This window comes from Acomys russatus, chromosome 2 (assembly GCF_903995435.1).
Source record: "Acomys russatus chromosome 2, mAcoRus1.1, whole genome shotgun sequence".
NCBI classification, from domain to species: domain Eukaryota; kingdom Metazoa; phylum Chordata; class Mammalia; order Rodentia; family Muridae; genus Acomys; species Acomys russatus.
This window is the reverse complement of record NC_067138.1, coordinates 57454154-57468638: the sequence shown is the minus strand read 5'-3', so window position 1 is coordinate 57468638 and position 14485 is coordinate 57454154. Positions and strand designations below refer to the sequence as shown.

At 51.1% G+C, this 14485-nt stretch overlaps 1 protein-coding gene across 1 annotated transcript in view; it reads left to right on the top strand.

Moving 5' to 3' along the window:
- Tbc1d2 (TBC1 domain family member 2) overlaps positions 1-14485 on the top strand; it is a 47442-nt gene that overhangs the window by 20513 nt on the left and 12444 nt on the right. The window contains exons 5-6 of the mRNA XM_051161790.1: positions 1099-1295; positions 10087-10467. Of these exons, the coding sequence (XP_051017747.1) occupies positions 1099-1295; positions 10087-10467 (578 nt within the window). The remainder of the gene's footprint in view (positions 1-1098; positions 1296-10086; positions 10468-14485) is intronic.

The following is a 14485-nucleotide window of genomic DNA, read 5'->3' as shown; positions in this document are numbered from 1 at the left end:
GTGCCAGTTATAATGGACTATCTTGAACTGCCAGGTCCTGATAATGACACAGAAACTTTGTGTGTGTGTGTGTGTGTGTGTGTGTGTGTGTTTTGTTTTTGTTTTTGGGGTTTTTTGTTTGTTTGTTTGTTTGTTTGTTTTTTGAGACAGGGTTTCTCAGTGTAGCCCTGGCTATCCTAGACTCACTTTGTACACCAGGCTGGCCTCGAATTGACAGAGATCTGCCTGCCTCTGCCTTCCCAGTGCTGGGATTAAAGGCATGTGCCACCATGCTCGGCTGCCTTTCAGTCTTTTTTTTTTTTTAAGATATATTTATTTATGTATATAAGCACTCTACTGCATGTATGCCTGCATGGAAGAAGAGGACATCAGATTCCGTTTTAGGTGGTTGTGAGCCACCATGTGGTTGCTGGGAATTGAGCTCAGGACCTTTGGATGAAAAGTCAGTGCTCTAAACTGCTGAGCCATCTCTCCAGCCCTTCCTTTCAGTCTTAATCATCACTATTCGCACCCCCCACCTCCCCCCACACACCCCCGCAACCCTGACCTGCACTGTTTCTTCCTTGGTGTCTAGCAAATTTTCCCTCCTCAGATTCCTTCCCCAGCATTCCAATCTCTGCCCAAAAGTCCTGCCTTCCTCTCCGCCCTCTGCTATTGGCCAGTCAGCTCTTTATTCAACCAATCAGAAGGTGAGGGAGGGAATGTTCGCAAGATATAATGCAGCCAAACAATAACAATACAGAAGTCTGGACAGCACTGCGCTCACTGGCTGTACAGAATCAACAATTGAACATACAAAGCAGCCTTCACACAGTGCACAGAAAGATCACCCCAACAAAATTTCCTTAAACCATCCTGCGGCATCAAGTGCATTCACACTTTTATATGCCAGTTACTGCCATCTGTCCCCTAAAGGCCATCTTCCCCACAGAACTCCTAGTAATGATTAATGAATAAGCAAAGTATATTTCTCCCTTTCCAATTCATAAGGAAAATGCAGAAAGGTGCTGTCGCCTAGTATATGGATGAGGCACCTGTAGGTGGGCGGAGCATTGCATTGTTTCTGCCCATCCTGACGCCTGTGTTTCTTCCCAGCAGGGAAAGAGCCAGAGGAGCCTCCCAAGCCTGCACCTAGGTCCTCTGTGCCCTCGGGTCCCGCACAGAAACCTAAGTGGCAAAGCAACACCTTTCCATTCTTCACCGATGGGCTGGCTCGGAGCCGCACGGCCCAGGAAAAGGTGACTGCCTTGGAACAGCAGGTGCTGATGCTCACGAAAGAGCTCAAGTCACAGAAGGTGAGCCCCGTCCACTCCTAGGAGCACCATTGTGTCATGTGTTGTGTCCCATTCCCCCACCCCCACCTCACCTTTGAGCCTTGCCAATAGCTCTGTGCAATGCATCAACCCAGCCCAGCACAACTAGTCTGTGGACTTCAAGAGACAGCTGTAGAGGTCAGACGTACCTTACGGTCAGTCACTCAGAAACATGCCGTCACACAAACTAGGTGATAGGAGGCCACCAAAGGCATGGGTCTCTAGAGACTTACTTTAATAATTGATTCTTGGATGCCTCTTAGAGAGACGTGGGAGGTCTGACCCAACATGAAGGAAAGGCAGTGCCTGGGGGCGGGCGGGGTGCTGTCTGGATGCAAGGTCTTAGGAAGGATCAGTGATGTACAAGGCTGATTGTACCTTTTGACTGTGTGCGGAAACCTGTACAGGTGCTGACACAGGATAGAAAAAACAGGCAGAGAACAGTGGCAGGAAAGGTGAGTAAGTTTTCGCATCAGAAGTTCACCTAGCAGTTATAAAAAGGAGACGTGTGGAAAATAAGGGCAGTGTGCCCCAGAGGCACTAACATTCAGAAGGCTTCACCTCAGAGCAAGGATTGTTTATGGGCAGAGGCCCTTCTGTGATGCAGTGAGCATCAAAGGCGGGAGTGGGGGAAATGGGGGGGTGGGAGAGCGGTAGCGGGTATCACTCTCTGGCATAATGAAGGCGAAGGTCTCAGAGCTGTTATCCTGAAGCCCAGCTGGGACCTTGGTGGGCTCCTTTGCCCCTGTGAGGAAGGCAGAAGCCTGAGCTTGGGCAATCCAGAGCCCCTTCCTGCTACACAGGACTTGGGCTGGGGAGGGCCACACGTCTGTCCTGCTGAGTCTTCAGTCTATTCTACGACTCTCCTTGTGCTCTGTGCCCTGTGTGGGGAGAAGGCAGTGGAGAAAAGCCCCCTGTGCCTACCTAACATCACCCCTTCACAACAGGCCGGCGGTTGCAGTTAGCAAAGAAGATGGTGACTAGAGGGGTTTCCTTCAGTCGTGTACATTTACCTCAGGCCCATAGCATTCTGTGCATGCAGGGTGCTAGTGTCGGGAGGGGGGGGCAGTGAGGGGGAAGAGAGTGAAGGCCCCAGGCCCAGCCCAAACAGCATGCATTGTATAGCAGAGGCAGCCGTGGGGTAAATGTACAACCCAGACATGTCCTAGGTGGGTACATAGCAGTGATATGTGGAGCTCAGTCTTCCTTGAGCCCCGTGATCTGTCTTTTCCTCCTGGCCTCCTGGCCTTCCTGTCATGAGAGGGTGTTCGGTGGATCTGCAACAGCTTCGAACCCCAGCATTCATGTAGCTGGATCCCATAACGCTCCCTGTACCGGCTGCCTATCACCACATCTCCCTCCTTCCTAAACTATCTGGGTAGCTCGCCCCTTACCTAGCCTTTCTTTCTAAGGCAAAACACATGGTCAGAAGTATTCAGGATGCCCCTGGAGACCCGCACACCTCCAGAGACCCCCTGCCTTCTATAAACGAAGGGTAGACTCTCTTAGAGGCTATAAAGGTGGCCAGGAAGCAGCCATTGAATGGGAGAAGGCCATGAGGAAGCTGTTCGGGCCTTTCAGAATGTAGATTTTTACTACGTAACTTTCCAGGAAACCTTCCCTTTGTTGGGCCAGATGGTTGGGGGAAAAGGGTTCAGTGGCTTAGCCTCTGACTCACAGTGTGAGTGCACTTTACTGCCCCCGGCCCGCCTCATGCATGCACAGCAGCCTAGCAGTGACTCCAGCGCAGGCTGGCATTCTGCCTGACCTGTCTGTTAACCTCCTACCTGTATCTTCTTAGTAAATGGAGTTACGACCATCCCAGCCCTTTGTGTTGGTTCCTTCTGCTTTACCACGAGTAGGTCCCCTCCCCCCCTGCCAGCCTCAGACGGGGTGGGGGGGGGGGGGAAGGTGATGGAGCAAGCCTGTCAGAGCTTCCAGGAAATGTGTTCCTGGCCTGGCTGTGATGTGGGAGCAGAGGTCACCCAACTCCACCAGCCTTAAGCGTTCACCAGTGGTCCAGGCACTGAAGACAGGAGGGAAGAACAGCGACCAGCTGCCGCCACCAAGGTGGCCAGAGGCAGACGGAGCAGAGAAACTAGGCTAATTATTAGTGTTGTTTTATGGTTTGGGGTCCTCACACCATGAGGAGCGGTATTACAGGGTCACAGCATTAGGATGGTTAGGAGAACCACTGAAATAGATGAACATCAGTGAGTTCAGTGGCCCTGTGAGGATTTGTGCCTCTGATTTTATGCTATGGAAAGCACACTGGGACCAAACCCCTGCCCTCAAAGACTCTGCCATCCAATGGGGAAGAAAAGCTCTAGCTAGAGTGTGCTAACTGCCAGTGTTGTGTGGCCCCTGCACAGGGCTGTTTGAACACCAGCTGTAGTTCTTACCACAGATGCCACCCTCCCTTCCCGAACAGGAAACTGCAGGTCTGAGGGTCCACAAGCTCTCCAAACCCAAGCTTCTCGGGGGCCAAACCTTCGCTAAGAGTCTGATCTGTCTACCACCTGAGCCTCTGTCCTAGCATTGCTCGAGGGGCTCAGAGGTGGTGACGTGCCTGAGGTCTGGTGCTGCAGGCCTGGGATGCTGCCCATAACCAGGGCTGCCTGCTCTCCTCTCCAATCTCATGGCTTAGCATCATACACTCTGATAACATGAACAGACTCCCAGTGCCTCCCTATGTCAATACATCCTGGTACCCATTAGCCACTAGCCATCTTGGCAACCCCATTGCTGTCCCTACAGAGGTTTAGACTCTGGGAGACAGCACCAGGTGGCAGGTTGGCTAGGTGCCTCAGGGCCCTGAGCTGATAGTCACACCCAGTTTGAAAGCTATCTTCCCTGGCAGATGGCTGACTGTTGGCTGGTGTTGCGGCCATCTGTCAACTGCTAAGAAAGCTGGACCCCAATGAGGCCACATAGGCTCACTCGGGACACCTTGGTTGTTTGTTTAGGAAACTTAGTGAGGACAGTCCTTCAGCCCCTTTCCCCGGAACTCTAGCCAGAAACTTCAGAGCACCTGTCTGCAGATAGGACCTGGCCTTGACTTGGAGGGAGCACTGGGAGATACCCCAGTTGATGCAATGTGAGGAAGGGCTTTTGACACTTTTTTCTCTAATTCTTGAGGCAATGCCACACAGAACTGAGATCACTAGCTTAATTATGAGAAAGTTGACACTCTGTGAAGTGGCCACCTGAAACCACCCTGTTGAAGTCAACTCTCCTTAGATCTGTGTGCTCGTTTTCTTTTTTTGTTTGTTTGTGTTGGTTGTTTTTGTTTGTTTAGTGTGTGTGTGTGTGTGTGTGTGTGTGTGTGTGTGTGTGTGTGTGTGTGTGTGTGTGTGACTGTAGCAATATGCCTGAGGCAGGCAGGCTGCTTTATGAAGAAAAGGTTTGTTCTGTTTCAGGGTTCCCCTGACTGCTGAGGCTACAAGTGCACACAACCATACTTGGCTTATGTTATACAAGTGCCCTACCCACTTGGGCTGTAACGGTGAGGTGCCACACCTGGGATGGCCTTGCTGGCAGATTTCTGAGGCAATTCAGGATATCATATGGCAAGAGACAGGGAGTGTGTGTGTGTGTGTGTGTGTGTGTGTGTGTGTGTGTGTGTGTGGTGGTCTTCTGGCTTCCCTCTTCACCAGCAGGCTTCAGTGGTGAGACCGTCACCTCATGACCTTTTCTCGTGCTGCTCACCTCTGAAAGGCCCCAGAGGCCCAAGGACTGTTTCCTCCCTCTTAATAACTTCCAGTGGGTCCAAATGCTAGTATGCATATTTCAGCAAGATAAAGGCTGACTTAAAAGGATGACTTATTGGCTTTTAAAAATGAAAACAAAACAACTTACGAAAACCTGAGATGAGCCAGGCAACAACTGGATTGAGACACATCACTTGATTGCCTCCTTGGCAGGGGTCCAGGATGCAACCTTCTCTTCCTGACACGACTCACATGGGTGCTGTTAACTCGTGACTGTCAAAGAGGGTTACCACAGCCTCCTAAGGACAAATGGCAGCTTCAGAGCTGTAATGTTGGGATAGGGTGTAGCCCGCAGCACTAGAGTGGGGGTTCTAACAGGAAGCAGGCTGGTGGCGTAATCTCAGCACTCAGGAGGTAGAGGCAGGATGGCCAGATGCTCAAAGCCATCCTTAGTCACACGGCAGAGTCCTGAGGCTACAGGGGCACCTTTCTCAAAAGTGATGACCTGCAAGCTTCCCTTGGCATTTCTCTATGATGTGGGTGTAAAGAGCGAAGCCAGTTTCTACAGAATGGCTATGCATGTGGCTTATGTGGTTGGCGGGTCACACGGTGATGGCAGTGCCAAGCCTGCCCATCTCTGTCCACCCTCTGGCCTGCACTGATCATCCTGCTCTCCTTGTGCACCTGCTTAGACCCATCTAAGCCCTCACAGACACGTTCCACATTGTAGTGTCTTAAAAGTTGAGAGCTCCAGCTGCTCGCATTAATACAGTCGAGGCTGGTTCTAAATGGTAGTTTTATATGATTATTTCAGGTCATTAAAATTTTGCATAGGAAGCATGAAGTCTTTGGTAAGAAAAAAATAATGTAACTGTGTGCCTTTTTAATAATTGTACGGTGGCACTGGGACTGGAGCCAAGTAGTTGTGCTGTCTACACCCCAGCCTGCCATTTGCATTCCTTTTATTTTTTTTCCAGACAGGGTTTCTCTGTGTAGCCTTAACTGTCCTGGACTCGCTTCATAGACCAGGCTGGCCTCGAACTCACAATGATCCGCCTGCCTCTGCCTCCGAAGTGCTGGGATTAAAGGCGTGCACCACCACCCCCCAGCGCCATTTGCATTCTTAAGAGTATTTGTTCACTAAAGACTTATGTGGTTATTTTTCTTTTTTTAATTGCATTAAAATGGTTCAATACTGCATCTTTTGGCGCTGCTCCTCCCCTCACCCGCCCCCCCCCCGACTTTGAACAATGTAATTGTAGTAAACAAGTAAACAAACACATAACAGGACTACCGGGGGTGTGGCTCATTGGCAGAGCACTTGTCTATCTTGTTCCAGGCCCAGCATCAAAACAAGCAAGTAAGCTGGGCATGGGGGTGCACGCCTTTAATCCCAGCACTCGGGAGGCAGAGGCAGGTGGATCTCTGTGAGTTCGAAGCCAGCCTGGTCTACAAAGTGAGTCCAGGACAGCCAAGGCTACACAGAGAAACCCTGTCTCGAAACCCCACCCCACACCCCCCAAAAAAACCAAGCAAGTAACATAAAACTTACAGTTCGTCTTTAGGTTTGGTTTGGTTTGGTGTTTGTGATCTCCCTGTTCCTGTTTCCCAGTGCCATGACCACAAGTACATGCCACCACATGGTACCACGTAGCCATTTTGAAGCATTCAGGTGTGCAGTGTTCTATATGTTCTATATGTTCTATATGTTGTATAACAGATTTCTCTTCTTCTTGCAACATAAAACCTGAGCCATTCACCAGCTCCCCTTCTGATCCCCAGCCTGGGAACCACACAGATCTCAGCTCTGTGAGTCTGACCGGCAGAACGGCAGCTTAGTATGCCACCCTCAAAGGTTCATCCAGAGCTGAAAAGGTGGCTTAGTGGATAAAGGCACTAGCTGTCACGCCTAATGACCTGAGTTCAATCCCTGTGACTAGTGGAAAGAGAGAAGCAACTCCCAGCTACAAATAGGGCACACACCTATTTGTAGATATACAGACATACACACATTAGAAATTTTTAAAACCTTTTAATTAGTAAGTTTTCATCTCTATGATACTATATGTCAAAGTCCCTTCTTTTTGAAGTTGAATAATATCCTCTTGTATTTATAACACATTTGGTTTACTTACTCCATCGCTGGTGACACACCCATTGGGTTGTTGTAATGAGGTCTCACTGTGTAGCTGGCCTCAAATATCTGATCTTACCAAAAGCTGGTATTGCAGGTGTACCCTACCACTCCTGGCTCTTGGCTTTCTTGGCCAATACTGCTATGTTTTGGGCAGTTTCCTCTTCAGAGAGAAATGGAAAGAAACATTTTGCTGCCGAAACCATGTTCTAGGGGCATAGAAGCCAGGGCTCCTGAGCTGGGACTTGGGAGCCCTCTGTGCTAGCCCACTGACTTGTTACTCTTAGCCTTTCTCTGGGCTCCAGTCCCCATGTGACAGCGGCATGGTGGCTGGAAAGAAGGTCCACAGGGCCTCCTGGCCTCCAGGTTTCCCATTTATCTGAGCTTCCTGTGAGGCTGCCTCCTTTCCACAGGCTCCTTTCTCCCAAGTGTGTCTTTTGGTATAGGGATGGGGTGAGGTGGTGGTTGGGGCTCCTGGCTGGGAGCCTGATTGGAGAGTCTGAGACACCAGTGCAGAAAACATCTCGCCTGCTGTAATGAGCTGGCTGCCAGACCCTTCAAAACAAGGGAAGATGCTTTTGGTCCAGAGCGAGACTCAGGCATGGTGTCTGTACCATTCTTACCCAGCAGTGACCCAGGACAATCCCTGAGTCTCAGCTAGACCCTGGAGCCACAAGAATGTTAATCTCTCACAGAGCACCAGGAAGCTGTTTCTCCACTCTGGAACATTCTAGGAATAGTGGTCTGCTGTGCAGTTGTGTTGCTGCTCCACCATCTGGCCACACCTAACAGCTCCTGGGGCTCTAAGTCTGCCCTTTCTGCTCCCCAAGCCTTTGCTCGGGCTGTCTTTTGTGCTTTCTTTGGGGACCCGGCCTGGCAAGGCTTCCCCACCCTCACCTCCCTCAGGCCATGGGTTGACCGGTTCTGACTTTCTTCATTCCTTGTGGCTCAGATTGAGTTGCTCTGCCATGCTGTCAAATGTAAGGACCTTCCCTCCCCAACCTCAGGCAGAAAGCCACTGTGCCCACCAAACCCCTTCACCCCTCCCTCACAGCAAACCATTCCACTGCAGTGGTCGCATTCCACTGCAGTGGTCGTTCTCCACTGCCCGCTTTTTACAGTCCTTGGAAGTGGGAACTGCGACCACCCGTTTCTGGGCTGCAGCACCTACCTAGCATGATGGTATAGGGTTAGTTCTTGAACTTGAAAACCTGAGGCAGGAGGATCATGAGTTTGAGGCCAGCCTGAGCTAACAGCGAAGGCCTGTCTCACAAACAAGCAAGAACTGGAGAAGAGATTTCTCAGCCGACTCAAAGTGCCTTCTCCCAGGCACTTCTCCCAGGTGGCAATTAGTTTAGGAGTTAATCCCATCCAGCTGGTCCGCGCCCTAGAACGCTGCTGCACGGGCGCAGTGGAGGTGTCACTAAGAGGATGTGTGTTCCAGGTACACTAGTGGGGTCAGGACAGTGACTGGGGGCCCTGGATCAGTCCACTCCCTGCTTTGGGCACAGCAGGCCTGTGTTCTCAGGCACAGTGAGGCCCTGCAGACGTGGGGTCAGAGGAGAAACGCCAGTGCTGTTTCCGAGCTACCCAGCACTTCCTTCCTTCAGGCTTTGGGATCTGCATGCTCTGGGACTGAACTCTCGTCTCCTGGGCGTCAGTTTGTTCTTCTCCAAAACAGACCTGGGTTGGTCAGTTCAGCTTCTGTAACAGAAGCCTCGGAATGCTAAAGCCTATAGTGCCATGAACTGTCTCAGCCGGGTATAGGTCCTTGGGAACGGGTTCTCAAAGTGTAGGTGGACAAGTGACAAACAGCCAGAGGTAGTGTTTGCATCTGAGTGTATTTTGCAGACTAGCAAGCCATGTTTTTATACATTTTTGAAATGGGGGAGGTGTTTTTTCCTGGTTACAATTTTTTCCAGACAATCCAAAATACAGGATGCAGAGTAATAATGTTGTCGTCAATCTTGAATAATCACTCATAAGTCATTAGATTGGTATCAGTGCATGTGCCCTCTTTATCAAAGGTCAGTGTTCTCTCATTTTGCCAAATATCTGTGAGTCAAAACAGTTTTGGGTTTTTTTGTTTTGTGTTTTTTTTTCTTAGCTCTTCCGTCACTATCTGGAGCTTTCTCAAACACTTTATTTGTAAGTCATAATATAAACTATGATTAACCCTAGCCATGTTTTTATTAACAAGTGGGACGGAACTTGGTGGTAAAACTGCCTGAATGACCCTTGGTTGTGGTCTCAAGTTAAGGAGTATATTAGCAACATAATTACATTTGAGAAGTTCTGATAAAGTAAAAACAAAGGCATTCCAAAACAAATGAGTAAGAAGAAAAACTACAATTAGTTACTCCTGGCAGGAACATCAGACCCATTCCAGGAGGCTCTCCCTGATGTGTGTGGGGGGTGTCATCGCCTCGGGTTTGTGTAGTATTTGTCATACAGTCTCTACTGGAGGGGTCGTGACACTATAGTATTTCTATTTTCTCCAGCACTGATAACAGTAAGCAAGTCTGAGCTGGTGAAGGTGGGCAGCACTGCTATCCTCAGCACAAACTTCAGCTTTGGGGGCTGGGTAACTGTCCCTTCCAGTCACTTCCCAGCCAGAAGGAAAGAAAACAGGATCCATGGGGCATGTATCTAGTGGTCTCAGAGGTGACCCCGAAGTTGCCCACATCTCTGCTCATGCATGTTAAGGCAGAGCTTGCTGGGATATGCTTGGGTAGTTGTTTGGTTTTTTGCTGGATAGCCTATGCTCAGCTACTACTCTTGCTGCCCCAAGAAAGCAGAAAGGAGTGTTGGGATAAGATAACCAGAGGAGCTTCTGGGCACCTCAGAGTTCTGAGGACTGGGATAATGTGTGCCCGACTGGCACCTGCCAGGTCTGTTCAGCACTCACGGCTGTTCCCTTCCTACCCAGGAACTTGTGATAATCCTACACAAGGCGCTAGAGGCTGCTCAGCAAGAGAAGCGAGCATCCAGTGCGTACCTAGCAGCCACCGGAGACAGGGATCGGCTGGAGCTCGTCAGGCACAAGGTGCGGCAGATCGCAGAGCTGAGCCAGCGGGTGGAGGCTCTGGAGCAGGGTCGGGAGCGCCTGGAGCAGGAGGTGGGCCTGCGGGAGCAACAGGTGCAGGCGCTGCAGCAGCACGTGCAGCTGCTCATGGACAAGAACCAAGCCAAGCAGCAGGTCATCTGCAAGCTCTCTCAGAAGCTCACTGAAGACCTTGCACAGCCCCAGAGCGCCGATGCTGCCAATGGTGACTTCCTGAGCCAGCAGGAGAGAATGGAGCACCTGAAGGTACGTTCCCCACCACCACCCAGCATGCTCTCCAGGCCCCTGGGAAGGGTACCACATGTGGTCTTCTAGTTGAGGCAGAAGCTGCCCCTCATTCTAAAACATCCAAATAAGAGCTAGGTAACAAGGGGGGAAATCTCCCTCACTTCGTGAAGTCCCAATGCAATCTGACTGTAACACTCTTTCTTTCTTTAAAACTCTACTTTATTTGGGATGTTTAGACCTCAACGTCCCTTCCAACCTCCTAACCCTATGTATGAGAGAGACGATTAGTGGGGAGAAAGGACCCCTTTACTTCCCCCAGCTGTTTAGGATCGAAGGGTCTTTGGGGCTATATTCATCTCTGTCAACAGCAGACACAGCTAGCAGTCTCCTCCAAGCCGCTGCACCCCAAAACATTTCTCTCCCTCTGTCTCTGGTCTCTTCAAACTCACACACCATGTGCTCACACCGCGCCCCACACCACACTCTCTGGGCTCTCGTTTATATCCTCAGAGCCCTAGACCACGCCCCTCTCCATGCAGTGCAAGACAGGTCATTACCAGCTGGCAAAAGCCACGCCCTGCATGAGACAATTAACAGCTGTGGACAAACTAAATCTAGACTGAAATCCCACACTTGGGATTAAAACAAAAACACGTTTGCATAGCATAACTGAGTTTACAAAGAAACCAAAACACCCATATCTGATCTTTCATGCTGTGCTGGGCCTCTGAAAAGTGAGCAGGCTCCCAGCTTATCAATGAAGAGCTGAAATGCCCAAGAATAGCTCAGTCGGGCCTGGCTTGCACAGCCTTCTTCAGTGCCGTTCTGTTGCCCAGGATCCCCGAGGAGCCCAGGCTAGCCTCAGCTCAGTCTCACTTATAGAACAAGTGGCCTGTGCTTGCTGCGGCTGTCCTAGGGCAAGGGCAGTAGTCACCACTGAGGGCTCCCCCACGCCAGGACTGCCTCCAGTGTGTACGGTGTCAGCTCTCTGTGGTCTGTGCTGGCACTGTGAGGCAGTGGCTGATAGATGGGGGCTTCCCACTTCGCAGCTTTGAGTGCTGAGGCTAAAAGCAAAGATGCTAGCCTGGCAGCTGTCAAGGAGGTGAGAGCAAGACTGGGTGGAGCTCTTGTCTGCTGACTGGTCTACCTGCTTTGCACCCTCCCCCCCCCCCCCCCCCCCCACCCCAGCCTCTCTGTACCACCTTCAATGCCTCTCCCTGCTTCCCTTCTCTGTCCTCATCTCTCTCTTCAGGCCACCCCAACTCACAGGGGCCAACCATGACGGGAGGGTTGAGGATGTCATCTGAGGTGTAATACCTGCTGTGGGCCACGGGCTTCTCTGTGGAGGCTGTGACAAGGGGCTGCCCAAGCAGCAGCATGCCTAAGGCTGACCATAAGTGCTCGAGGCCCTCACTCACTGTCTCTAAGGACAATACACAACCAGGGCCAGTCTGCTCCCAAACCCTGCCCCCTTGTGGCCTCCCATGTTCTTGCACAACTCGAACCAAAGAACTGCTGATTGCTGGGAGGTAGAGAGAAAGGAGAAGCCTCTGGTGAGTCAAGCATGGCCACTGCCCACCCTATGAAGCAAGCCAGCCGTGGCACTGAGTCCTGCTCCGTGCCTTGCTAGCTGAGCGGCTTTGGATAAGTTCTATCTCCTCTGAAGGAAGTGGCCTAACTCTTCCTGAGGCTGAAGAATCTTTAGGATAAGGGAAGAGACCCATACCCCCATACCCCCATACCCCCATACCCCCTTGTCTGCCAGCCCAAACTAGCCAGTGCAGGACTGTTGTCAGCCTGAAGTCCGGGGCTATTTAGGGATACAACAAAATGAAGATCAGCCGAGGCCTGAGGCCTGCCAGAAGGCCACTGGCCAGGCACTGGTAGTGCTTCATGTTGTCCTGTGTGCCTCCTTCCTCATCAGGTGTCCCTTGTCCTAGACCCAATAGAGCAGCAGCACAGGGCTGAGATATAGCTCACCTGCATGGCTCCGGGGTGCCAAGGGCCACTTGATATCCTTCCTCTCCCGGGAGCCAGCGTGTGTCCCTCATTCACATTTGTGAGGACATCACTTATCAGTGAGGCCCGTTGTGAGGAGACTTGCCATCGTGGCATCTTATGCTGGTGGAGCATGCTCCTGAGCCAGGTACAGGGACCTGAGAGAGCTGTGTGGATTAGGTGTGTCTTAGTTCTGAGCTCTTGGAAGGCCTTTATCATCATGTGACCATAGAGAGCACTCACGCTTCCTGCTTTCCTTAGACAGGACACCCAGCCTTAGGGGAAAGGCCCTCTTATCCTGTCTTTTCAAGAGTAGTGTCATTGACCCTCTTGAATTTCAGAGCTGGAGTTGCAGGTAGCCCAGTATTACAAACCAGGCTGGTAATCCCGGTACCTATCGGGGAAGTGGAAGCAGAAACATCAGGAATTCAAGGCCATCCTCAGCATAGAGATTGAGGCTAGGCTGGACTAAGAAAGTCCCGTCTAGGGCAGTGAGAGGATCAGAGCTGGGAATACTGGGAAATCTAGCCTTGCAGGTACACTGTTGGCAGGTACAGCCGAGCCGTGAGGGGGACGATGGGTTTACACCATGGACAACAGAATCACTGTAAACTCAGGGTGCTCCCACAGGAGCATTTCCTGTGATGGTCTGTGACATCTGACCCTTTGCAGGCAGCAGCAGGCGCTCCTCTCCTGGGTCCCTTCGCCTGCACATGTTCCTCTTGCTTTGCTGTGACGTTGTGTGGCTTTTTTCTTCTCTGAGGTCTCTCTTTTTCCTCCCTGCAGTTCTGAGCCAAGGGGAGCACTCAAGGTAGGGCACTGAGCTGATTGGAGGCTGCTGCCCAGCTGCCATTCCTACCCACTGCACTCTAAGGGGTGCTCACACCCACCTCCCTGCCTGGGCACCTCTTGGCTTGGCACCCTTTGACCTGAAAACAGGCACCCTATGTGACAAATCTGTATTCTCGAAGTCTGAGAAGTGCCTGCGCTGAGCCTCTGTGAGGAAGGGGTGGGAACGTGGAGCAGGACTGGGTGTGCCTTGGGCAGTCAGTGGTGTCTGCTGAGTGCCCTGTCCGCTGAGGGCTGAACACTCCCAGGTCAGGATGCTTGCTTTTCCACAGCAGCTGCATTACCGAGGGGTTCACCTTCTAGATCCACGTTTCCTCATCTGTAAAATGGAAACAATGCTTCTTTAACACTCATTGCCCACAGATGGCACATCGTGGCACTGTGCGACTGACAGAAACTTTATTCTCTCACCTGGATGCCTGTGGCTTATTTCACGTGCAGAGGAGGAGTCCTCAGGATCAGCTGCGGCAGGACCTGGTGCCCCACAGACCAAGGCAGCAGATGGGCTGTGGCAGCCATCTTGTATCCCTCACACAGAGTGACTAGTAAAAACACTTCCTGAACCCACAGCCTGGGACTTTTCCCCAGCAGGAAAGGAAAGGCTTGGGTTCTCTGGGGATATGAGTGGGCAGTGTGCCTGAATGGCTTCTGGAATGTTCTTCTTAAGAGAACAAAGACTGAGCCACAGCCGTAGCTGTGGAACCTCTCTATGGAACCTTCCTGTGGCTAACCCAGCTTCTCATCTCTCCAGTGTGCAGTCACTCCCTACACTGGATGGTGAGGGGAATGCTCAAAGCTCATAGCTGTTTATTGTGATAGCTCCATACTTAAAGAAACAGCTAAAATACCCAGGGCTCACGTTTTAAAACATAAAAAAGGAGGGAGGACGGGGACTAAGTCAGCTATAGGAAATTTCCCAGTAGAATAGTCATCCATCAGAATAAATAAATAAGTTACTATTGGAACTAAGCGTGGTGACACACAGCTGTGTGTCCCGCCTTTTCTAGCACCTGAAGCAGGAGGGTGAGTTAGAGACCAGCCTGGGATACATAGTTGGGGGGTGTATAGTGGTATATGCTTATTGCCAAGACATGCACAACTTTGGGATTGACCTGACATGGTCAGCAAGGGAACAGAGAAATGACAGACACATACAGAAAGGCTGGGATGGTGTGGGCCAGTGTGCTTT